At 31.9% G+C, this 19,990-nt stretch overlaps 1 protein-coding gene across 22 annotated transcripts; it reads right to left on the bottom strand.

Annotated features, from left to right (window-relative positions):
- Nucleotides 1–2,525: 2,525 nt before the first annotated feature.
- Nucleotides 2,526–17,991, bottom strand: LOC111292364 (inositol hexakisphosphate and diphosphoinositol-pentakisphosphate kinase VIP2-like). 22 transcript variants are annotated; one of them, XR_016345865.1, is made up of 30 exons: nt 17,633–17,991; nt 17,397–17,456; nt 17,000–17,046; nt 16,326–16,409; nt 15,210–15,273; nt 14,674–14,827; nt 13,821–13,891; nt 13,465–13,569; nt 12,938–13,030; nt 11,986–12,060; nt 11,245–11,330; nt 10,225–10,431; nt 10,042–10,141; nt 9,882–9,952; nt 9,241–9,322; nt 8,827–8,985; nt 8,391–8,433; nt 8,095–8,177; nt 7,897–7,959; nt 7,744–7,818; nt 6,428–6,553; nt 5,966–6,207; nt 5,622–5,666; nt 4,862–4,928; nt 4,457–4,528; nt 3,944–4,191; nt 3,809–3,866; nt 3,447–3,614; nt 3,162–3,363; nt 2,526–2,932 (listed from the first exon to the last, which is right to left on the bottom strand). XR_016345865.1 is itself a non-coding variant. In XM_022884701.2 (30 exons), the coding sequence occupies exons 1-30, from the start codon at nt 17,717–17,719 to the stop codon at nt 2,669–2,671; spliced, it is 3,174 nt and encodes a 1,057-aa protein (XP_022740436.1). In that variant the 5' UTR covers nt 17,720–17,991; the 3' UTR covers nt 2,526–2,668. The 22 variants fall into 22 exon arrangements, 21 of the variants coding, with proteins under 21 accessions (XP_022740436.1, XP_022740438.1, XP_022740441.1 ...); XM_022884701.2 differs by having other exon boundaries at nt 3,162–3,236; XM_022884703.2 differs by having other exon boundaries at nt 3,162–3,236; nt 17,651–17,991.
- Between the last annotated feature and the right edge of the window lie 1,999 nt (nt 17,992–19,990).

The following is a 19,990-nucleotide window of genomic DNA, read 5'->3' as shown; positions in this document are numbered from 1 at the left end:
TGTGATGTGTGAACTCAATAAGACCAGCAACCTCTCGTGCAAAATTTTCCACCCACGATGCCTTGCAAAACACAAGTCATAAGATAAGACATTTGTCACAATCTTTTTCGCATCTTCAATAAAATAAAATTGTGTGCGATTAATTGGGAGTATATTCAGGGATGATCGCATAATTAAATCACACAATTCGGACCACTGCAACACTGCAACTAACAAACATCAAGGCTTTGTATTTGTTTAATTATTGTTTTTCTGGTGTTTATGGGTTATTGATGCTCGTATAATTACGAAATCTTATAGGAAATCTAAAATAAAATGATTGAAATGAAAGAATTTTAATTCAATTTATTTATGTAATTATTTTTAAAAAATATTATTTAAAAATTAAATTATTAATTATAAAAATTAATAGAAAAAAAATTGTTGAATCCAAAAATGGATGAAAAATACTTAATAGTAGGAATCAAGTGACCTACTCGGCTACTCCACGTATTGAAGATAAGATTTTAATGATTAATAATGATGATGATGTGGATAATGGCATATTTGATGAGTGCCATTAAGAAATTGTGGGTTACGTATTGAAAATTTATCGGAGGTGATTCACGTGGATCAGCTCAATCGATAAAATTTTTTTTATCAAAAGAATTATCACTTGTTATAAAATAACGAATTAAATTAAATTTTAATGAAATGATTAGATAGCATACCCAAATAGAGGTGATCAAAATATTATTTTTTTTTAATAATTTTGAGTGGTCTAAACAAAATTTTTTTAAAAATTAGATAATCAATGCACGATATATCTTGTGATTTTTATAAACAATAAAATAAAATATCATATCTTGATATAAAAAAATTGTATCTTTAAAATCAAAATTAAATCCAAATAAAATATGAAAACACCCTAATCATATTATCAAAAATAAAATATTGCATTTAGGTGTTGGTGTATACTAAGTGGATCCTATTTAGGAAGAGTGTTACTAAATGCATATGAGGTTTTCTTTTTTTTAATTTTTTATTTAAATTTTTTATAAATAAAATTATTTAATTATGTTTTACTCGACATCCATTACACCCAAAACATAAATTTACCAAAAAAACAAAGCACCTTATCTTCCTTTCTCTCGCACTCCATCTCCTCTCTCTTTTTTCAATCGAAAATTTTTAAGAGATTTTAAGTTCAATCAAATCAAATTCAAAAGAAATTTCATCCATTTAAAGTAAAAAAATAAAAAATAAATCATTTTTTTTATTTATTTATTTTATTTCATATTTAGTTTCATAAGATTTCATGTTGAAATATTTTTACGTGAGTCAGAACTTTTGAAAATAAATTTTTAAAAAGTTTTAAAATTTTTTAAAAATAAATTTTCGAAAAATTTTAAAAGTTTATGAAAATTCATTTTCGAAAAATTATGACTTTTCAAAAATTTATTTCCAAAAAAGTTTATGACTTTTTGAAAATTTATTTTCAAAAATTTGCAAAAAAAAAAATTAAATAATTTCACCTATAAGAAATTAAAAAAAAAAAAAACTAATAGGTAAAGAGAAACAGCTAAAATGTGTTTAGCGGCACTCTTTAGGAATTGCTCTACAATGTATCATAATTTTAAATTGAATATAATTGAAATTGATGTTCAATGAAATTACATCTCGGTGCTTGTCTAATCATTGTTATTATAGATTAGAGACGCTTGGAATTAAAATTCATCATACTCTAAATAATTCATATGCTACAAAACTATTTCAATTTGAGCCAAATCTAGAAGAAAATTTTATTTATAGTAAATTTACATACACATCCCCTCACTTACTTAAGAGTAAAGAACATGAAAGTGAAGTGATTTTAGGTGGGGAATAGATTGGGTTGAATTTAGGGAAAAAAAATTCCCTTACCATATTAAAATCTTGATAATAATTTTTTTTTTTACTTAAAATTGTTAAAAAAAGGTTTCATTTATTAAAATTAAATATATAATATTTTATTAATTTTTATTCATTAAAATTAAAATTTTAATATTTTATTAATAAATCATTCTGCTGTGGGCATGTTAATCCCATTTTGTTATTTACATATAAAGGAAAAGTGTTATGAAACATCTATATTGCAGCTTTTGAGATTACGTAATCATATAATATGTTAGATTATTTCTTTCACTAGTTATTTTTTTCTGGAAGAATAAAAAAAAATCAATTTATATCATACAATTTAATTTAAAAATTAGATTATTTCTTTAGTGTATATTTAAAAGAATAAAAAATTAATATAATAAAAAAACATATAATAAATTTTTATCCTTATGTGTGTAATGTAAAAATTTCAGCTACAATTAGTATCAAAAATCTTTTTCACCAATAACGTATGAAATAATAATCTCATTTTTAATTATATTATAATCAATTTTACATTTCAATTAACTATAACTTTACATTTTACCTTTCATTTTTTTTTACAACGCATTTTAAAATTATAAAATTTTAAACATTCTTCCAAAAAAATTCTTCTGCTGTTGAAAGTAGGAAAAATATTACTCAAGAAAGGAGCTCATGATCTTTCTTGGCAGTTATATTAACCAGAAGTAAACAAATAGTAAAATGCATATATGGGAACAACAGAAGAATGGAGAAAAACAAGTTAAACGAGAAACGGAGAACGAACTTGTTACTTTCCGTTGGTATGAGCGTTCTTATGGAAAGGCCAAAGATTTACCAGACGCTCAAGCACCGATGCACTTTTGGAGAAGTAACCTGAAAATCCGGCAGGGGTGGATGAAGGAGGGAAGTCTTCTGCTGGCATTGCAAATGGGCGAATCATCTTCTGCATTTTCTCTAATGTGAGACAGGATCCCACTTCTTGCAGCCTTTCTGGACCCATTATTGGCAGGGTATGCTCCTGGTGCAGTGATGCAGCCTTGCTGTCTTTCATCTGTCAAGCAAAACAGAATATGGGGTAAAAAATTAAGAGAATCTTTAAAGAATTAATGAAGCACATTGCGTTATTGTAGTTTCATGCACCCAACAAGAAGCACAAAAAATGGGTAATAACCAAAATATTTTTGATAAATATTTAATATTTCAGGTCTGCGTTATGATGTTTGATATTAACTTCCAATTTTGATCATTCTTCCATGACTTTGTACATTTGACAGTATTACCTCCAACGGGGATAAATCTGCACCACGGCTAAATGTCAACTCGATGCGGAACCGTGTTGGGTCTTCCAAAGCTACCTGGAATTCAAGATTAAAACTCCTCAGATAACTTAATGATGAAGGACTCAAGGTGAAAGCCACCGGGCACCAATTTACCATGGCTGGATCTGGTGGCATTTATTTAAAAGACTTGACCACGTATTATCTGAGGAAAGACTTATGAATAATCATGTTGAAGTTCCTATCTTAGACACTTATCCAATTAAAAAAAAAAAAAGAGGCACCTACCTCTGTGTTTTCAAACATCCTTATCACTATGTAACTCATATAGTCAAGCTCCTTCGTTTTGTACAAACGCTCCAAAGCAGTCTGGCAAACAAGACTAGCTTCTCCCTGAAGAGATTCATCCAGGTTACAGTACCGAAGAACGTTCATGAGGGAATGGATATGAGATTCCTGTAAGACAGATTGATGCCAAATTAATTTAACATAGCAAGTAAATATATAGAAAGTCAACTATCTTTGCAAACTTGGAAATTCATGCGTGTCATGGTTGACGTGTAAGGCTAAATGGTAAATGACAAACAAAAATACTAGTTGAATGATAGAAAGAGAAATGTTAGCATAGTTCTTTTACGATTTGCACTTACTGACGTGAAGTAAAGGCGTGTTCGCACATGGCGTTCAGGTGTCCTGACATTTGCATACCTGATTGAAAATGACTAAAATGTAAGATGATAAACTAAATATATAGAATAAAGCACGATAAAGGTTTATATACTGACTTTGGGTCCAAACGGTATTTGGTCTCTTTCTCTTCATCATCATCTTGATCCATTGATACTTCACTTGTGGTGCTAGATCTTCTTGTGTCATCATTCTTGGTGGAAAGCTTTGGTAGAAAATCTTTATCATCTGTTTCAGTCTTAGCTGAGCATTTGTCTTGATTGCTCTTTAACTCAGCAACATCAAGTGCTTCTTCACAAGTATTCCTCAGGTCAATCAAAATTTTACCCAACAACCGGCGTGCAATCTAAAGGAACAGAATAAAAATTAGGATATCCTTAATCATGCATCAATACTGAAAGCACTTCATTTGCATTATAAAGGCTGCTAATGCTAATTGTTCAAGGGGGAATAATTAGCCATGCAAAGACTTTCTAACCTTAATTATTTAAAGGCCCATCCACATTTAGTTTTTTAGGCTTTGATTTAGTTTTGTCATTCAGTAAACATATTAACTATGATCTTTTGTTCAAAACCTTTCCAATTGAATGAGACAGGCAGCAAGGAATCACCTTTGAACCAATTTTTAGCTTTTGCTTTGGATTAATTCCATATTCATTAGGGATGACACCATCTGCTAGAAGCTGCAATAACAATACACAGACTAGTCAGGATGATTAGAACAAAAAGTGATGTAGTGGTCAATAAGCAACCTAGGCAGCATGTTCTTTAAAAGCCTATTGAATTTTCCGTACAAACCCAACACTAAAAACTTGTAATTTGTTACTATAAAGGCATTTGCTTATGGTAACAGGAGAAAGCCAGTTTAAAAAGCAATAAGATGTAGTCATCAAAAACAAAGTGGTTGCTAATCAAAGGCAAGTATACCTAGATAAGATTTAAACACAGAAGAACAGCTTATATAGCAATTATGAAAGATCAACATTAATTTCTCTGTGGTGGTAAGATGTTTGTACCTGGGCAACTTTGAAGAGCTCATCCAAACCTTCCAGATTAAGATGAGCATTATGCAGAAGATCATATCTGTCAAAAAGTAGGTTAATCAAAAATAGATAAGCATTCAGAAAGAAAAGAAGCATTTAAACTTTTAAGAGCCAAGAACTTTTTATAAATGTTTTAAAATTTTATAATCAAGACGGAGCAACATGCTTGAGTTTTAGGAGATTTGCATGATAGGTTGTTATGAAACACCAAAATTATGGGCATGTGTTACCCTGCATATAGTACAATACAGCAAGATGCGTTTCCAACCCCCTTAGTACTCCGGACAATGTTGTTGATGATATTTCCTCTAATCTAAAGGCATGCTAAATTTAAAATATACAGCTATCTCCTTAAAAGGAAGCAGTTGTTCAACCGTAATACCATGGTGAGATGCAATCCCCAACCTCTCAACTAGCCTACACCATCATCATTGATGAGTCATTTTCCAAAATCCAAAGAGATTCATTTCAACTTTAATGTATGTTGCTAGAATGCAATAAAACCATGCAACAATCTCCTTGAAATAAAGGAATGGACAATTTTCAATTTTCTGTTTAACAAATTCAAAGGATTAATTGAAGATTAAATAAGAAAATTAAGTCTTGAGAAGAAAAAGTGGAGGCAAAGATAAATTCTTAAACAAAGGACATTTTTCTGAATCATAAAATTTGTTGTGCATAGGCTACCTACTTTCTAACAAAATTTTGTTAATAGAATTAAACATTTACTCACTTGCAAGAGTCATAAACATCAGGAATTTGTGTTATATCAAACCGTCTGCAGGAAAATCCAACGTCAGTGAAGTCAATACTTTATAAGAACACTATCATAACTCTAAATCACAGCCGCAAAGTTACAACCGCCCCCCCCCCCCCCCAAAAAAAAAAAAAAAAAAAGAAGCCACCAAAAATTGAGTAATAATTACACTTTCAAGATGCTAAATGGAAAATTTTAAGTAGCTTAAAAATGGACAATGCCCTTCATACAATCTACATGAAAGGACATATAACAGAACTGGCAGAATATTCAGACATCCGAAGCACAAGTATGATGAAGAAGAAAAGGTAGATACATACTCTTTACGTTCATTATACAAATCTCTTTCAAGTTTTCTCCACCGAGCATACATCAAGAGGAATCCCTCACTACCACAAGGCAATCCAGCAGCAATACGATCAATGTCAATATTTGTCTTACCAAGAGCCTTTGCTTGGTCATACGGGGGAATCACATCATATGGGCTTGTCTCTGTAAGAGTCTCATCTTCGTCCTTGGCAAGTAGTCTGACTTGTTCAGTAACTTTTTTAGTCAAAGTTACCTGTATATAAGAGGTAACAAAATTTTAAAAAAGAGGGGGGGGTGGGGAGGGAATAAGAAAGGTTCATACTTTTTATCAGCAAATCAATCTTGTTTAGGGCAGTAAAATTTTGTATTGCTTCCTCCCCTCTTAAATGACATAGAAATGAGCTAGAACTGGTAACAACGGGTGTAAAGGAGTCTCTATGGCGTTGCATATTTACTTGGTATTATGAAATTACCAGTTTGGGAAGGAGTTCAGAAGCATTAGAAGGCAATCCAGCTCCATCAGTCATCCAAGGATATTCAGATGTTCCACTGCTTTGAATTGTCCTTGCACCAGAAGTTATAATTTCATTTAGCCTAGCCTGCAAAAAAATAAAAAATAAAAAATAAAAGAGAAAGTCTAAAGAAGCACTCAAACAGATCCGCAGATTGTTAAACATGAAAGGACAGTCTTACCACCTTGCATGATCATTCATTTGTATCCTTATACCCTGTTCTAGGGGGGAAAGGGTGGGGCGGTAACTTGTGGAAAAAATGGAGAACAAGAAGTCTTACATTTAACTATACAGAATATGATGCAGTAGAAGATGACAACTAATGACCACGTAGGAAAATAACATGTCCACCGAAATATAAAAAACCATTATTAGGCACACACCTAGAGCTTAAGTTTTTAGGTTGTTCTTAAACATTGCATCAAAGTCTCATTAATCAAGTGATTCAGAGTTTCAATAACAGCCGCTTATTATATTGAATCAAATTTCAACACAATATATATGATAAGTCTGTGCTTTTACCCATGCTTTCAGTCTGATGGGCTTGCACATGAAGGAGCATGTCAGTGAAGAAAAGTATGCAACATACAATTGGACCCTCAGCTCCTCACTTAACAGCTTAAAAGGTTTTTAGGAGTGATTCTTTTACAATTCAAGAAGATATGCATAAAGACATAACACACATTGCGCAAACCTATAAAAGCTAGCTCATGCTTCTTTTCTCAAAAGTCATGATCCATTTAATAGGGAGCAAGAAAAAATGAGATATGGAATGATTGAAAAGTCTGCTTTCCCCACCGTTGAAACTCCAACATCTACATGAAATTTGCCATCCTTCTTCTTACTATTGTATCTCTTCATTCCTCTAATCATTGAGAAATTTTATATCTTGGTCATCCACATTAAAAGAAATATATTGCAGTTTTATATTCGTTCTCAATTTGACACTAAATTTTTTAGTAAAGAACAATTAATTGATAGATTGATGCAAGGTCAAAACTTTTCATATGGATCCATGAGGAAACTTAGTTGATTTTCCAGATTATATCCAGGTTATTCAAGATCATTAAAGAAGCCTGTTCAAAGTTCTCCTGTCTGTCTAACCATTCTTCATTAATCAAGTTATGCAGCAGAGTACCTTTTGTAGCCAAAACTTTAAAATGCAAACCAATGGGCAGATAAATCAAATCATTTACCAAGGCAAAAAGTCAAGTTTACTGAGTTGTCATAAGATACAAAAACAGCTTGTGAAATCAAGGGCAAGAGGAGGTACAAACCTTGGCTTCTTCCATCTCAATGCTGGCATTTTCAAGTCCGTCCAACATAGAGGAGTCCTTGCTAACAAGGGAGACCTGGAAAAGACAAACCACTCAGTCACGCAAATTCAATGTCAAAAAGCAGAATGCAATTGTTGAGTAATCATTACAAACCAGGATTGGTGTTAGCTGCCCTTCAAGGTCAAGCAGGCCTTTAGCAAAAGCAGCTGCAGACATCTATTAAATGATTTAATTTACAAAGCTATTAATGATGCCAGATGGCAATGACAATAAGTATATAGCAACTGAGTTCAGAATTGAAGCATAAATATGAAAGATCAAACACATGCTCATTTATTTACGAAGAGATACCTGCACGCGGCCCTCATCAGAACTGTAAATTTTCAGGTCATGACGATATGTACTATGAAGGCGAAGCAGGCCAGTACCTTCACCTGTAATTTTATAAAAATTGATCAAGAAAATGCAGCATACTTCTCCATTCATCACTATTTTATCTACCAGACACATAACATAAATCTCAAGAGAGTCAAGATTAACTTAAGCAAATACTAAGAAGATCAACATATTTACAATGAGTGAATTCCTGTCACAGAGGATGCAGAAAACTATTAACTGTCAAAGATAAAAGGATATATTATTATGACCTGGATACATATTATTTCGGAAATATCTACCCAGTTCTTCTGCCTGCATGGAAATGAGAGAAAAATTATTAAAGAGAAAAGAACAAGGAAAACAAACAAATGAAGTAACACATATTTGATTAAATTTTTATCCCTCTGCCCAAAATAAATTTCTTTCCTTCTAACATTAGATGTTCTAAAATGAATGGTCACTTTAAATTCAATAAAACCTTCTCATTTTAAATTTTCAATACTTTACTCCACTTTAAATTCAATAAAACCTTCTCATTTTTAAAATTTCAATACTTTACTCAGTTTAATGAATTTCTTAATTTTATGGGATAGTTTGACTTCTCACGTGAAAATTGACTCTCTTTATAAACTATAGAGTAATTGAATAAGAAGTACTTGAAATAGTAATATAGGCATATATGCATGAGGGTTTCATAACTATTACCTGCTTCCTCCCAGCATGTGTAAGGACACCCCCATATTTAAGAACCATCAGTGCTTCAATAGGTCGTTCTTCTTCGCCTTCACCGTTACTTTTTGGAACTTTAACCCACTTAAGGGGCTTTAATTGAACCTTTCTATAGATACCAGAAAAATGTCCCCCCTGGAAACCAAAGCCTTTATTATGTTACAGCCAGCCCATACTAATAATTAAAAAATAAAAAAATAGATATATATAATAATATATATTAATATATAACAAAATGGTAATTTATGATAAAGGAGGAATGAGGAACCATGAACTTCTACATCCACAACAGAGAGTTCAGATCAAGAGTGAACGAACTAGAAGAATAAAATGAATGTAGAAGAGCTAGAAGACTGAAAAGGCAAGTAATTTCAAGATAAGATCTATAACCTCCTCAAGTACTGCTTTAACTTGACGAAGCTTTTCAGCATGCTCAAGATCTTCTGCTTCACTATCACTTCCACGGCCTGGTCTATATCACATAAATAATCAACATTAAATCATTATTGATCTTTAAACAAATTCAAAAGGTCCAATATGTTATGTACTTTTCTTATAGAAATAAAAAAGCAAATGCAGATATTGCTTCAGGTAGTAAACTCCCCTTCCTCCAATCCCCACCACCACTCCCCCCCCCCCCCTGAAAAAAAAAAAGAAAAAAGGCCTTCACAGTTATTGTTAACATTCCAGATGGAAGCTCAATTTATTTCCCTTTTGTTTTGCTTCAGCCCTCAAAATCATGCCTTTCCCCTTTTAAACTAACCAACAAGCATGAATTACCTTCCCAGCTTCCCTAATCCAATTAAACCATAATATCACTAGTTTGTGCCCACAATTAGCCAGATTTTTCCTCATTTAAAGCAACCCCAATTCCTATACTACTAAATGTGTTGCAACTCCTCTTCCTGTCCAGTAAAAAATCATCATTACAAACTTTTGCTTTCACTCCTTTTGATGTTTTGTGTTGTAGAGAGCGGATATTATAAAGTGTTTTTGCTAGATAAGAAAAATAATGAAATATGAAGAGCTACCTGGAACGGGGTACAAGCATTCTTGTAGCATCCAATAAATCTTGCAATTGAACAGCACTTTTAAGTTTTGTCTGATAAGAGATAAAAAAACAAACAGGTGCTTAGACAACACAATCTACTTGTACAATAAAAATAAATAATAAAGAAGTAAAATAATCACCTCAGATCTGGGTCGTCCTCCATTGTACTTTAGCATCAAGTTTAGCAGTTTTTCCTCTGTAACCTTCAATTTCACCTTCTGCTTGGGAGTTCTATCACCACTGCCCATTGAGGATAATTTATGAACGAAAAACTGAGAATCTAACAAAGCGAGAAAAAACAGCAAGGAAATGTAGTAACATACTGGCGAATAACAACTATAACACAACGTAGCTCCTCGGACTGCCCAAATGTGCCAATGATTCCACTTCCTTGACGAGTAAGTCCCTCAGAAGGCTGGACTGGTTCATTTAGTTTCCATGGTAAAATTGGTGGTATTACTGAGGAAAGATGAGGTGCTTTTGCATCTAAAAACATCTTCCTCATCACACAAGCAGCATCATCATAATACCTATATTATGGCGGAGACTAAGTCTTTTTCACAAAAAATAAACAAGAGAGAATGTGACAGCAGGAAGTTTAGAACAGAGGAAAAATAAACACATCAATTCAACCAGCCGGCCTGTCAATAGAAATTAAATAAAAGCATCTAAAAATGAAACAAACATGCAAGCCTTAAATAATTTTTTTTTCCCACCAGACATAAGATAAGGAGAGAAAGACAAAACTCTAGAAAAAAATATTTTTGTTATCTTCTTAAAATTGCTTTTGCTTAAACCCATGGTTGACTTACAGTAGTTACCTTTTCATACCTTGAACATTTTACTTTAGATCGATAGTGGTATCTAGCTCAGCTATTGCATCTAACTTCTGTAGCAACATTTCTTTTTAAAATTCAAAAAATTGATGAGCATGTTAAATATCACTTAGTTTCATTGACCTTTAAATATTAGCTAAGTTATACTGGAGACACAACAAACACACAGAGAATAGACTAGAGAAGAAGAAAATACACAGCAATGTGAAGAACTTGAAGACACCATTATAATTTTGGCCAAAAAAAAAAAAAAGACATCATTATATTCAGGGTCATTGTTCACACATGCTATTTTTTTTTCCTTCCTCCTCTTTCTGTCTGTGACACAGGATGCAAGGATGATTAAATTAACTAATGAAAAGGCCAAAGAACTTTGACACATATAAAACAAAATCTGTGATTTCAATACTGCATGCAAGACATTATGTAGAATAGTTGAATTAAAAAGATCTATACGAACAACACCATGAACAATGATGAGATCAAAGAAAAGCTAATTAGCATTACTTGTGAGAGTTTTTCACAAAACTCCATCCATTCACATCACAAACATATGAATGCCCGTCGGAACGCAAAAGATCAAACCCACAAACCTACAAGAAACCAAACTGATTATTAAATGGACATGCCATGTAAACAATTAAAAATGGAGAATAAGAAATCTTGATATACATTAAGCATTTCTGTCAACGTAAGAGAAGCACATAATTCTTAATAAACCATATCTTTCTATGATTAATTAATAAGAAAAGGTGGTGACAAGTGCAGTTATTTCTGCAACACATCATCTAGACTACCTCCAAAAACATATAGATCTTCTACAATAGCATCAAACCATTCTTCATAAACCCAATTGGAAGTAACTTCAACATGTAAATAAATCTTTTATAGCCTTTACGTAATACTTAATAGGAAACGCAACTCCTAAAAAAATCTAAGAGCTAAATACGATGGTAAAATATATGATAGAGCAATAAGTGCAAATAATATCTAAAGATGCTAATATGAGCTTATGATCAAATGTTTTCCCAAAAGACATGCTGTCAGTGCAAGAAGAATTACCAGAGCACATTATTCTAGCAAAATTCATGTTTCAAAGGATCATGAGAGAATGAGAAGACAAGGTGGCAAGAAAAATGTAAATGAATACAATTAGTTTCCAGTAAATATAGCAGAAAATACATGGCCATAAATCCATATTAGTCAAACATTAAGGTGTTTGTTGCAAAGGAGATTCACTTGACATACCGCTTGCCTAAATGCAATGCAAACATCCCTTGCCATTTGCTTCTCATTAGGCGTCAGCAACACAGGATATCTGATCTGTCATATTAGGTAATGAATATAAGTTTCAAACATCATATATTCCAACCTCGATGTGTAAGTCTAACAGCACTGAATCAGTTAGGGAGCAAAAGAGGTAGCTGATTATGTACTGGTACTATATGCTCTAGACATCGATAATAATTAACCTAGCTGTAACTTTTCACTGTGCATTTAATGGTAAGGGATAAGCCACAAATCCAAGCAAATAATTTAAACCATTACTGGGGGGAAAGATACAATCAAATTAGAAGCTTTTGCATGTGAAATCTAGCAACACTACTTTTTAACATATAATTTTCTGCTAAACTATTGATTTAACCTTGTACTTTATTGGCCCTTCTTCACCCTGCAGCACCATGAAGGTAAGGGCAATGATTTAAATCATTGCACATGATTAAAACATATCAAGCAATATGTGCATTAAAAAGCATGACTCAGTTTATGATTACCTTGTTTGACAGTCGTCTTTTGTAGACTGTGAGTTTTAAAATTTTAAATCTGATGACCTGACATTAATTTCTTTCACATAACACAATCCAACTGACACATTCACCCGATAATTCTAGTCCAACTAAAAAAAAAAAATGAGGTTTCATCATCCATTCAACTCTCAAAGATGATAAAAACTATTCTACATAAGTTTGACTTGAAACTACAAGCTAGCTTTCTGCAGACAAAACATCCTTCCTCATACCAAAAACCTAAAAAGCTAAGGGACAAAGGTTGCTTGGCAATCAAGCATCAACAAAGAAACAAGTTATTGGCAAGAAACTATAAGGATCAACTATTGGGATTTCTGAACATGTACTCATGTGCATACATCAAAGAGAAGAAGTAGAGAACATGCTTTGGATAATATATACCAAATACTTACTTCTTTGCCATCAGGGTTTCTCATAACAACACCATCAACAACAGGAGACTTCCTAGCTTCAGCATGTGCATATTCAGGGCCAACTGTATAGACCTATATTCATTTGACTGGACAATCAGACAAACTTGAAAGAAAGAAGCAGCAATGGTATTGGCTAATGCTTAAAAGTTAAACAAAACCGCAAAAAAATCCAGCAAGAACACAAAAACCCAATGTGTGGTCTGCAAATAGAATAGCTGTTTCTTCCCAATACAAAAATCAATGCCTAATTATACCACATTTAACAACTGAATTAATAGTATTAAAATTCCTAATACCACATCACATCTCCTAATGATCATAGATAGCAAATGCGAGGCTACCCCTGATATGCTATTTCCCTCCACTCTCCAATTCAAACACAGTTAAACAAAAAGAGTATGCTCTTGAGTGCAAAAAGTTTTCAATAACAAAAGATTTGAGCTTCATAGAATTATAAATCAGAGAATAATAAATTAACTACAAACTTGTACACCAAAATGCACAACCTTGACATCTGTTCCTCCAGTCGGCATAAACTCCTCATATATGTAAGAACCTTCACGTCTTACTCTTCTAACATCAGGGTGGAACTCACTCGATCTGTTTCCAACCTACAAAAGAAAATTTATATTACATTATAGTAATATTTACCAGAGAGAATATTAGAACAATCATGGGACAGCTATTAGGCATATTGACCGCTGCATTTAAAATGAAAATGATAAAACAGCAGTTTGCACCTTAAAATTAGGTAAAACTTTAACAGCATTTTCCAAATAACCCATGATACTTATAATATCCCTATTAGAGCTGCAAAAATTACAAAAAGTTGTAGCCAAAAGTTCAAGATAGGTATTCAGACCTTCCTAAACAATTCCTTCATGCCTCCACCTGCTGAGCTAGGGTAATATATCATTATACTATGATTATCCCCTTCAAAAAAGGACAAAATAAATCTGTTAGCATACATGCAAACTGGAAAAAGGATCAGCCAATCAAAACAGAGTTAAAGTTGTTTCTATTACAATTATGAAGTACCAAAGAACAAGAATCCTCCTGAGCATTGTTTCAAGACTCAATTGCATGCAGCTTAAATATGCATAAATTCTAAAGAAAGGAACATATTAAAAAAGAAATACAATTTTGAACTTGAACTAGGAAGGTGTACAGAATTGTAGATGCATATGTTCGATAATTTGCATAAGCTCGGTGGTTGTTATTCAACTCCTATCATAAACTCAATAAGAAGACAATCTTATATTTTATATAATTTCCTTTTTTTAAGTAAAACGGTTTTACAAGAAAAAAAAAAGTCTGACCTTTGCATTCTACTAATCAAGAGACTCAGTAGATCAATATATTACTTTCTCCACATAGAGACTATACAAATAAAGGCGTCAAGAAAACCATTCTCTACGTGCATGGCACACACAATAACTTTATTGATCCTCACCCATGTTATATGCATGCAGAAAGAACATATATAACGTTTGTCTGACAAGAATGAAATTAATGAGCAATGAATGAAATGTCCACTACTTGATTTTTCATAATAAAAAAGAAAAGATGCTTTAACATACTCTTTGCATGGTAAGTTCAAGCTTTATGGAAACAAGAAGAATGCCACAAAGAACTATATAAAATTCATTGTCTGGATTTTGGTGAGAAGCAAATATATGCAACAAGATAAAGGTAAATATAAGGACCAAACTCACCGTCAACAGGCTTCTCCACAAATGGCTTCCAAAAACGATTTCCATGGACCTCAACATAATCTTCTTCTTCAATAAAATAATCCAGCTCTTGGTACGGTACTTCTCTATTTACAAGGGCATATCTTGGAACAGAGATTCCATACATTTCAAGCCTCTAGAATCCCAAAATAAATAGGTTAGTCTTTGTCAACCAACTGCTATATTAACATTATACATTTCAACCGTTTATACAATTAGTTCTGAGCTGAGCTCAAAGCATAATTTTTTTATCAAAGAATAGAAACTTTGACCAATTGTGGTATAGGACTAGCCTTAATCTCACTATCAATCAATTTCCAAAAGTAAAGACATTATAAAGGGGATAGAAGAACCAAGTCCCTACTGAGGCCTCCTCTCTCAACATCCCAAAAGAAACAGATATGAGCTATAAAATAACCACTGAGAAGCCCCTAGGTGAGGTGGAAAGTGGTCTTGGTTTTCCTAACTTGATAACAGATCAAAACCTCAACACCAAGATGAAAGTTTAGGATGTATACCTCATATACCTTCCTTCGGTCATGAAGAAGGTGTTGTGGGTCCAACTCATTCACAAGGAACGGTCTGGATCATAGAGCAGAAGCAGTTGCAAAGCATAAGTAATTACTACTTGCTAGGTATAAAAGAGAAGAAAACTATTCTTATTCAAAGAACTAGAATGATCAAAATAAGATAATAAACCATTAGATAATATATAGATTAAGAATTTAGAACTATGACAGAAATCAACTTTCTACAATCTTTAAAAGATTGATTCTGCTGAAATAAACATATTTGAGATGGAATAATAAAATGGCAACACCACTTGGATGGCTTGATGTAAGTTAAATTCACTATAAATAGGGCTAAAGTTGGTGCAGGTCTATACTCTAATAAAAGACTCAAATGCTAGGACACTATTGGAGACCGTGGCACTTAATAAAACAGCAGCACAGAGGTGCTTCCTATTGCAGTCATGCATGATCCAAATTTTAGACTTTTCCAACCTAAATTAGAGAGAAATTAATTGAATCATCACCTTGAACATGATTATCTTCGAATTCAAATCATTCATCTACTGCTCTTGAGCATTCCATGTCCATAGAGTCCTAAATATAGTTATATCTACAGAGACCTAACACTTCTCCATATTGATGGATTGATGTGGCAATCTTCACATGCCAATGATTGATAGTTTAGACCAAGATCCAGTCAGAATTACTATGAATCATTACTTTTCTTATTTTCATTACAGATTCTCATTTAAGATCTATAATAATTTCAAAAGAAAATACCAGAGATTCACCCATAATTTCTTGTTGCTGAATTCTTCCCTAACTTTTCAAGATGTAATTTGGCCAACATTTAGCACATTACTAATTAACAACTAGGCTTAATTAAAAGCTCAAATAGACATAAAGTATCCCCAAAAGGTTTATTCACGAAGGTAAAGTATGACAGTTGAAAATTTTTGAAATCATTATGTTAAGTTTTCCACATTAAAAATTAAAATTATCATAGTAGAATCTAAAATTAGGTCAAATTTCCTGCAATTTTGAAAGAAAATGATTACATATTTTGAACATGCACATAGAATAAATGCATAAAAACAAACAAAAATATATAAAAGAACTTACTTCCTTAAAGCAGCATATGCATCGGCCTTGTCAAGGGGATATCCAGAGGAATAGAATGCAATCAAACAATCACAGATTGGCCACCTGAAATATGCAAAATTATAATAAAAATAGGAAATTTAATGATAAGGAACCTCTCAACCCAATTAAGGGAGAGAAACAACATGAATCGCAACCATATGAGTTTGATATCAAGAAGTACATCCACCAGTAATGCACACATAGATGTCTCTCCGTCACATCCTCTAACGTAATTCCCTCCCAAAAATCATAGAATCCTTTAATAAAAGGAGAGAGAGAGAGAGAGAATAAAAATATCAGACAAGAAGGGACTGATCTTCAGTCTCATAGTTGCTCAACTCAAACTCTACCTTTGGAAGAAAAACAAATGTCAGAAATGCTAAAAGAAAGATTTCAAAATTTTCAACATAAATGCAAACAGTCTATTTACTGCTTCCAACAGAACATCTGATTTGCAAATCTGTGGATCTACTCCACACCCTTTTTTTCTTTTTTGTATCATGGATGACATTCCAACATAGTTCGGACACAGAAATTTAAAAAAAAAATAAAATGAAAAAGACATCAATAATACCAATTATAACCAATATTATCAACAATATCATAATGTAAATCAGAGACACTAGGTTTCAACTAATTAACCAAAAATGTACCTTTCTATTGGTTCTTCAAGAATAACCTTATCACCGAAATGTATAATCTACAAAGAGAGATTGTAATGCAAGCAATCCATAAGAATAAAACAACATAACATTTAACATATGCACACACACACACACAAACAAACTCCCACATAGCATTCAAAACACAAATAAAGAATTTACAAAAAAAAAAAAAAAACAAAAAACAAAAAGGTACATTTTTCATTACTATAAATCATGATCATCCTAAAAGAAGGAAAAACAGAAACAAAAATACCACAGGAATCAGCATTTATATTTCTTGCCAACTTATTCAGATTTCGTCAAATTCAATTCAAAAATAAAAATAAAAATAACAACAATTCAGATTCATTAAAATTTAAATTTTTTAAAAATATATCTGATCTACCTCAAATTCGCCAAAAGCCTTAAGCCTGTCCAGAATTTGTCCCATTGTGGCTGAAAAAACCTGAAAATGAAGACAATAAAACATTGAAAACTTAAAACATAAGCATTAAAAACAGAGCAATAAACACTACATTACATTACTATATAAATCATACATTCCTCGTAATATTTTTTCATAAAAAATTATAATTTTCATATATTTAGTAGAAAACTTGAGCAAACAAAAGAGACAAAAACCTCGCTTCCGCATTTCACCTTCTTTTCCATGACGCAAACTCCAATGGTTATCTTCTTATATCGTCTTCCCTCTTCTCCTCCTCCCATCTCTTCTTTTCCTCTTCTCTCTCTCTCTCTCAAAAAATAATAATAATAATAATCTCAACACCGCAACGGAAAACTCTTCAGCGTCCAATCACCGCCACAACACCAACCGGAGCTGGAACTTTTTTCGGATACGCGTCTTCTTATACGAAATACGTATACGAATACGCAAACGAGATCTATAAGGAGTGAAAAAAAAAGCAGCGAAAATGTAAAAAAAAAAGGAGAGAGCGATTCAGCGAAGAAGAAGAAAGGCGGTGAGTAAGTCACGATACAGAGAGGAAAATGAAATGTAACGTGTTATGAGCCAAATAAAACCCGAAAAAGCAAAGGATTTTGTTTTATTAAACTTTTTTTATTTGTTTATTGGGGATGTTTGGAGACAAGAGATTTTGGATTCTGGAATATGCATGTCGGTGATGATTTTGCTTGGACGTGTGAGGATTTTGGATTGTTTTTTTTTTTTGGATAAAAATAAAAGCCATTGACAAATTTTTTGCTATCTTGAAAAATGTAGTAGTGGGACTTAAAAAATTATTTAAAAATTAGGTTATCCACCTATAGAATATTTTTTTTAATTAAAAGTGAATACCTAATTTATTTTATGAACTCATGACCTAATTTGCATTTCATTTTTTTTTTTGAAGACTTCATTGAAAAGTAATTTAATCTATAACTAAAATATACATATATTTTTTTTTTTTTGTATTATTCATTTGATGAACACATCATATGTCACTCTATAATTTCAAAGCGATTCAAAATAAATTTTATTTGTAATTTAATGATTTATATTTATATTTTTAGTTTTCAATTTAGATTTTATTATATCTAAATTTAATTTGTTAATTTGTTGGTTATTAATTTAATTTATTTATTAGTTTCTTTCATATATGTTAAATATTTTATTATGATTAACGAATGTTGTTGGTTTAGAAAAGAAATTTTTTTAACTATTTTGAATTCGAATTTATTTATAAATCATAAAAAATATTTTTTTATAAATTATTTCCAAACACATGAAAGTTTAGTAAGTAGGTGCTATACAAATTTAGACTTTGAATTATACTAATATAATCATAATAATAATGTAAAACATAATAAAAACGACCGACTTGATAGTCATAATATTATTGTTAACAAAATTAAATATAAATTGACTTGTGAGATAGAGACTTAGAAAGATATCCAACTTCCTTTGTCATCATGATGCAAGATTTTGACGGTTGACCAAATGTTTTGTTTCTTTGACTTTATTTTTTTTATTAATTAAAGAAAGATAATTGGCTTAAAAAACGTGTAAACTAAGATAAATTATGGAGAATTTAATGACCCCACATGTTTCATTTAAAGTTGGCTAATTGGATTGGATCAAACAAAAAATTGTAAAATAAATAAATATATTTTGTTAGATTCAAAGTGGAAAATGTTGGATTCGACCACCGTGGTTGACGGGCGAATTGGAGACTTTGATTTTGCTTTTTGGTTGGAGGGATGGGATACGTGAATGCTTTCCTTTACCTTTCTTTTTTTTTTTTGACTTTTTCTTCTTTTGTCATTGGATCGAGAAAGAAATATTCAGTAAAAAAAGTAAAGAAAATTTTGGAATTTTCTACTTTTATTGCATTAAAAGTTTAAACCTTTTTTCTATCTATTTCTTTTCTTTAAAGTATAATAATTTAATTAAGTTGTTTAATTAAAAATAATATTCAATAAATTTAATATTTTTAATATTTTTTATTATCTTTAGGTTACGGCCATGGGATTGCTTGGCTTGCAGAATAAGAAAACATTGAATTAATAGCTTGGGGAAGGTTTACTTCCAAATAAACAAACAAGAAAATGATTATCGACCAAGAAAAGAAAGTGGCTGTTAAAAGAAAATGCTAGTGATGTTCCTTCCATACGTATGAGCAAGAAATGGTTACTTTGTATAAGAACAATCTGGAGAAATATAAATTGCCACAGCTGGCTCGCTTGCAGTAAAGAATGACGGCTACCATCTTGATAAATTTCGATGGTCGGTTGTTGATATGGATCAGCAACTGCTCAAGCTAGCCCACAGGATCAGAATCCACGGGAGGATACAGCTGATAGATTACTGTGTGGAATTGAAATGTCAAAACACTGTTGCCAAGGTTTATGGATCCATATATATATAGTCTACAAGGTGACAGCCTGACAGGGTTCTCAGGGAAGAATAGCCTCAATATAGTATATTTGTTTTTTGAGAATCGAGTGGATGTGATACATCACCAGAAACAAATTCGGTTA

Source organism: Durio zibethinus, chromosome 10 (assembly GCF_047325235.1).
Source record: "Durio zibethinus cultivar Kanyao isolate XHJ-2024 chromosome 10, ASM4732523v1, whole genome shotgun sequence".
In the NCBI taxonomy this organism is placed as follows: Eukaryota; Viridiplantae; Streptophyta; class Magnoliopsida; order Malvales; family Malvaceae; genus Durio; species Durio zibethinus.
The sequence above is the reverse complement of the archived record's forward strand: the minus strand, read 5'-3'. Positions and strand labels throughout refer to the sequence as shown.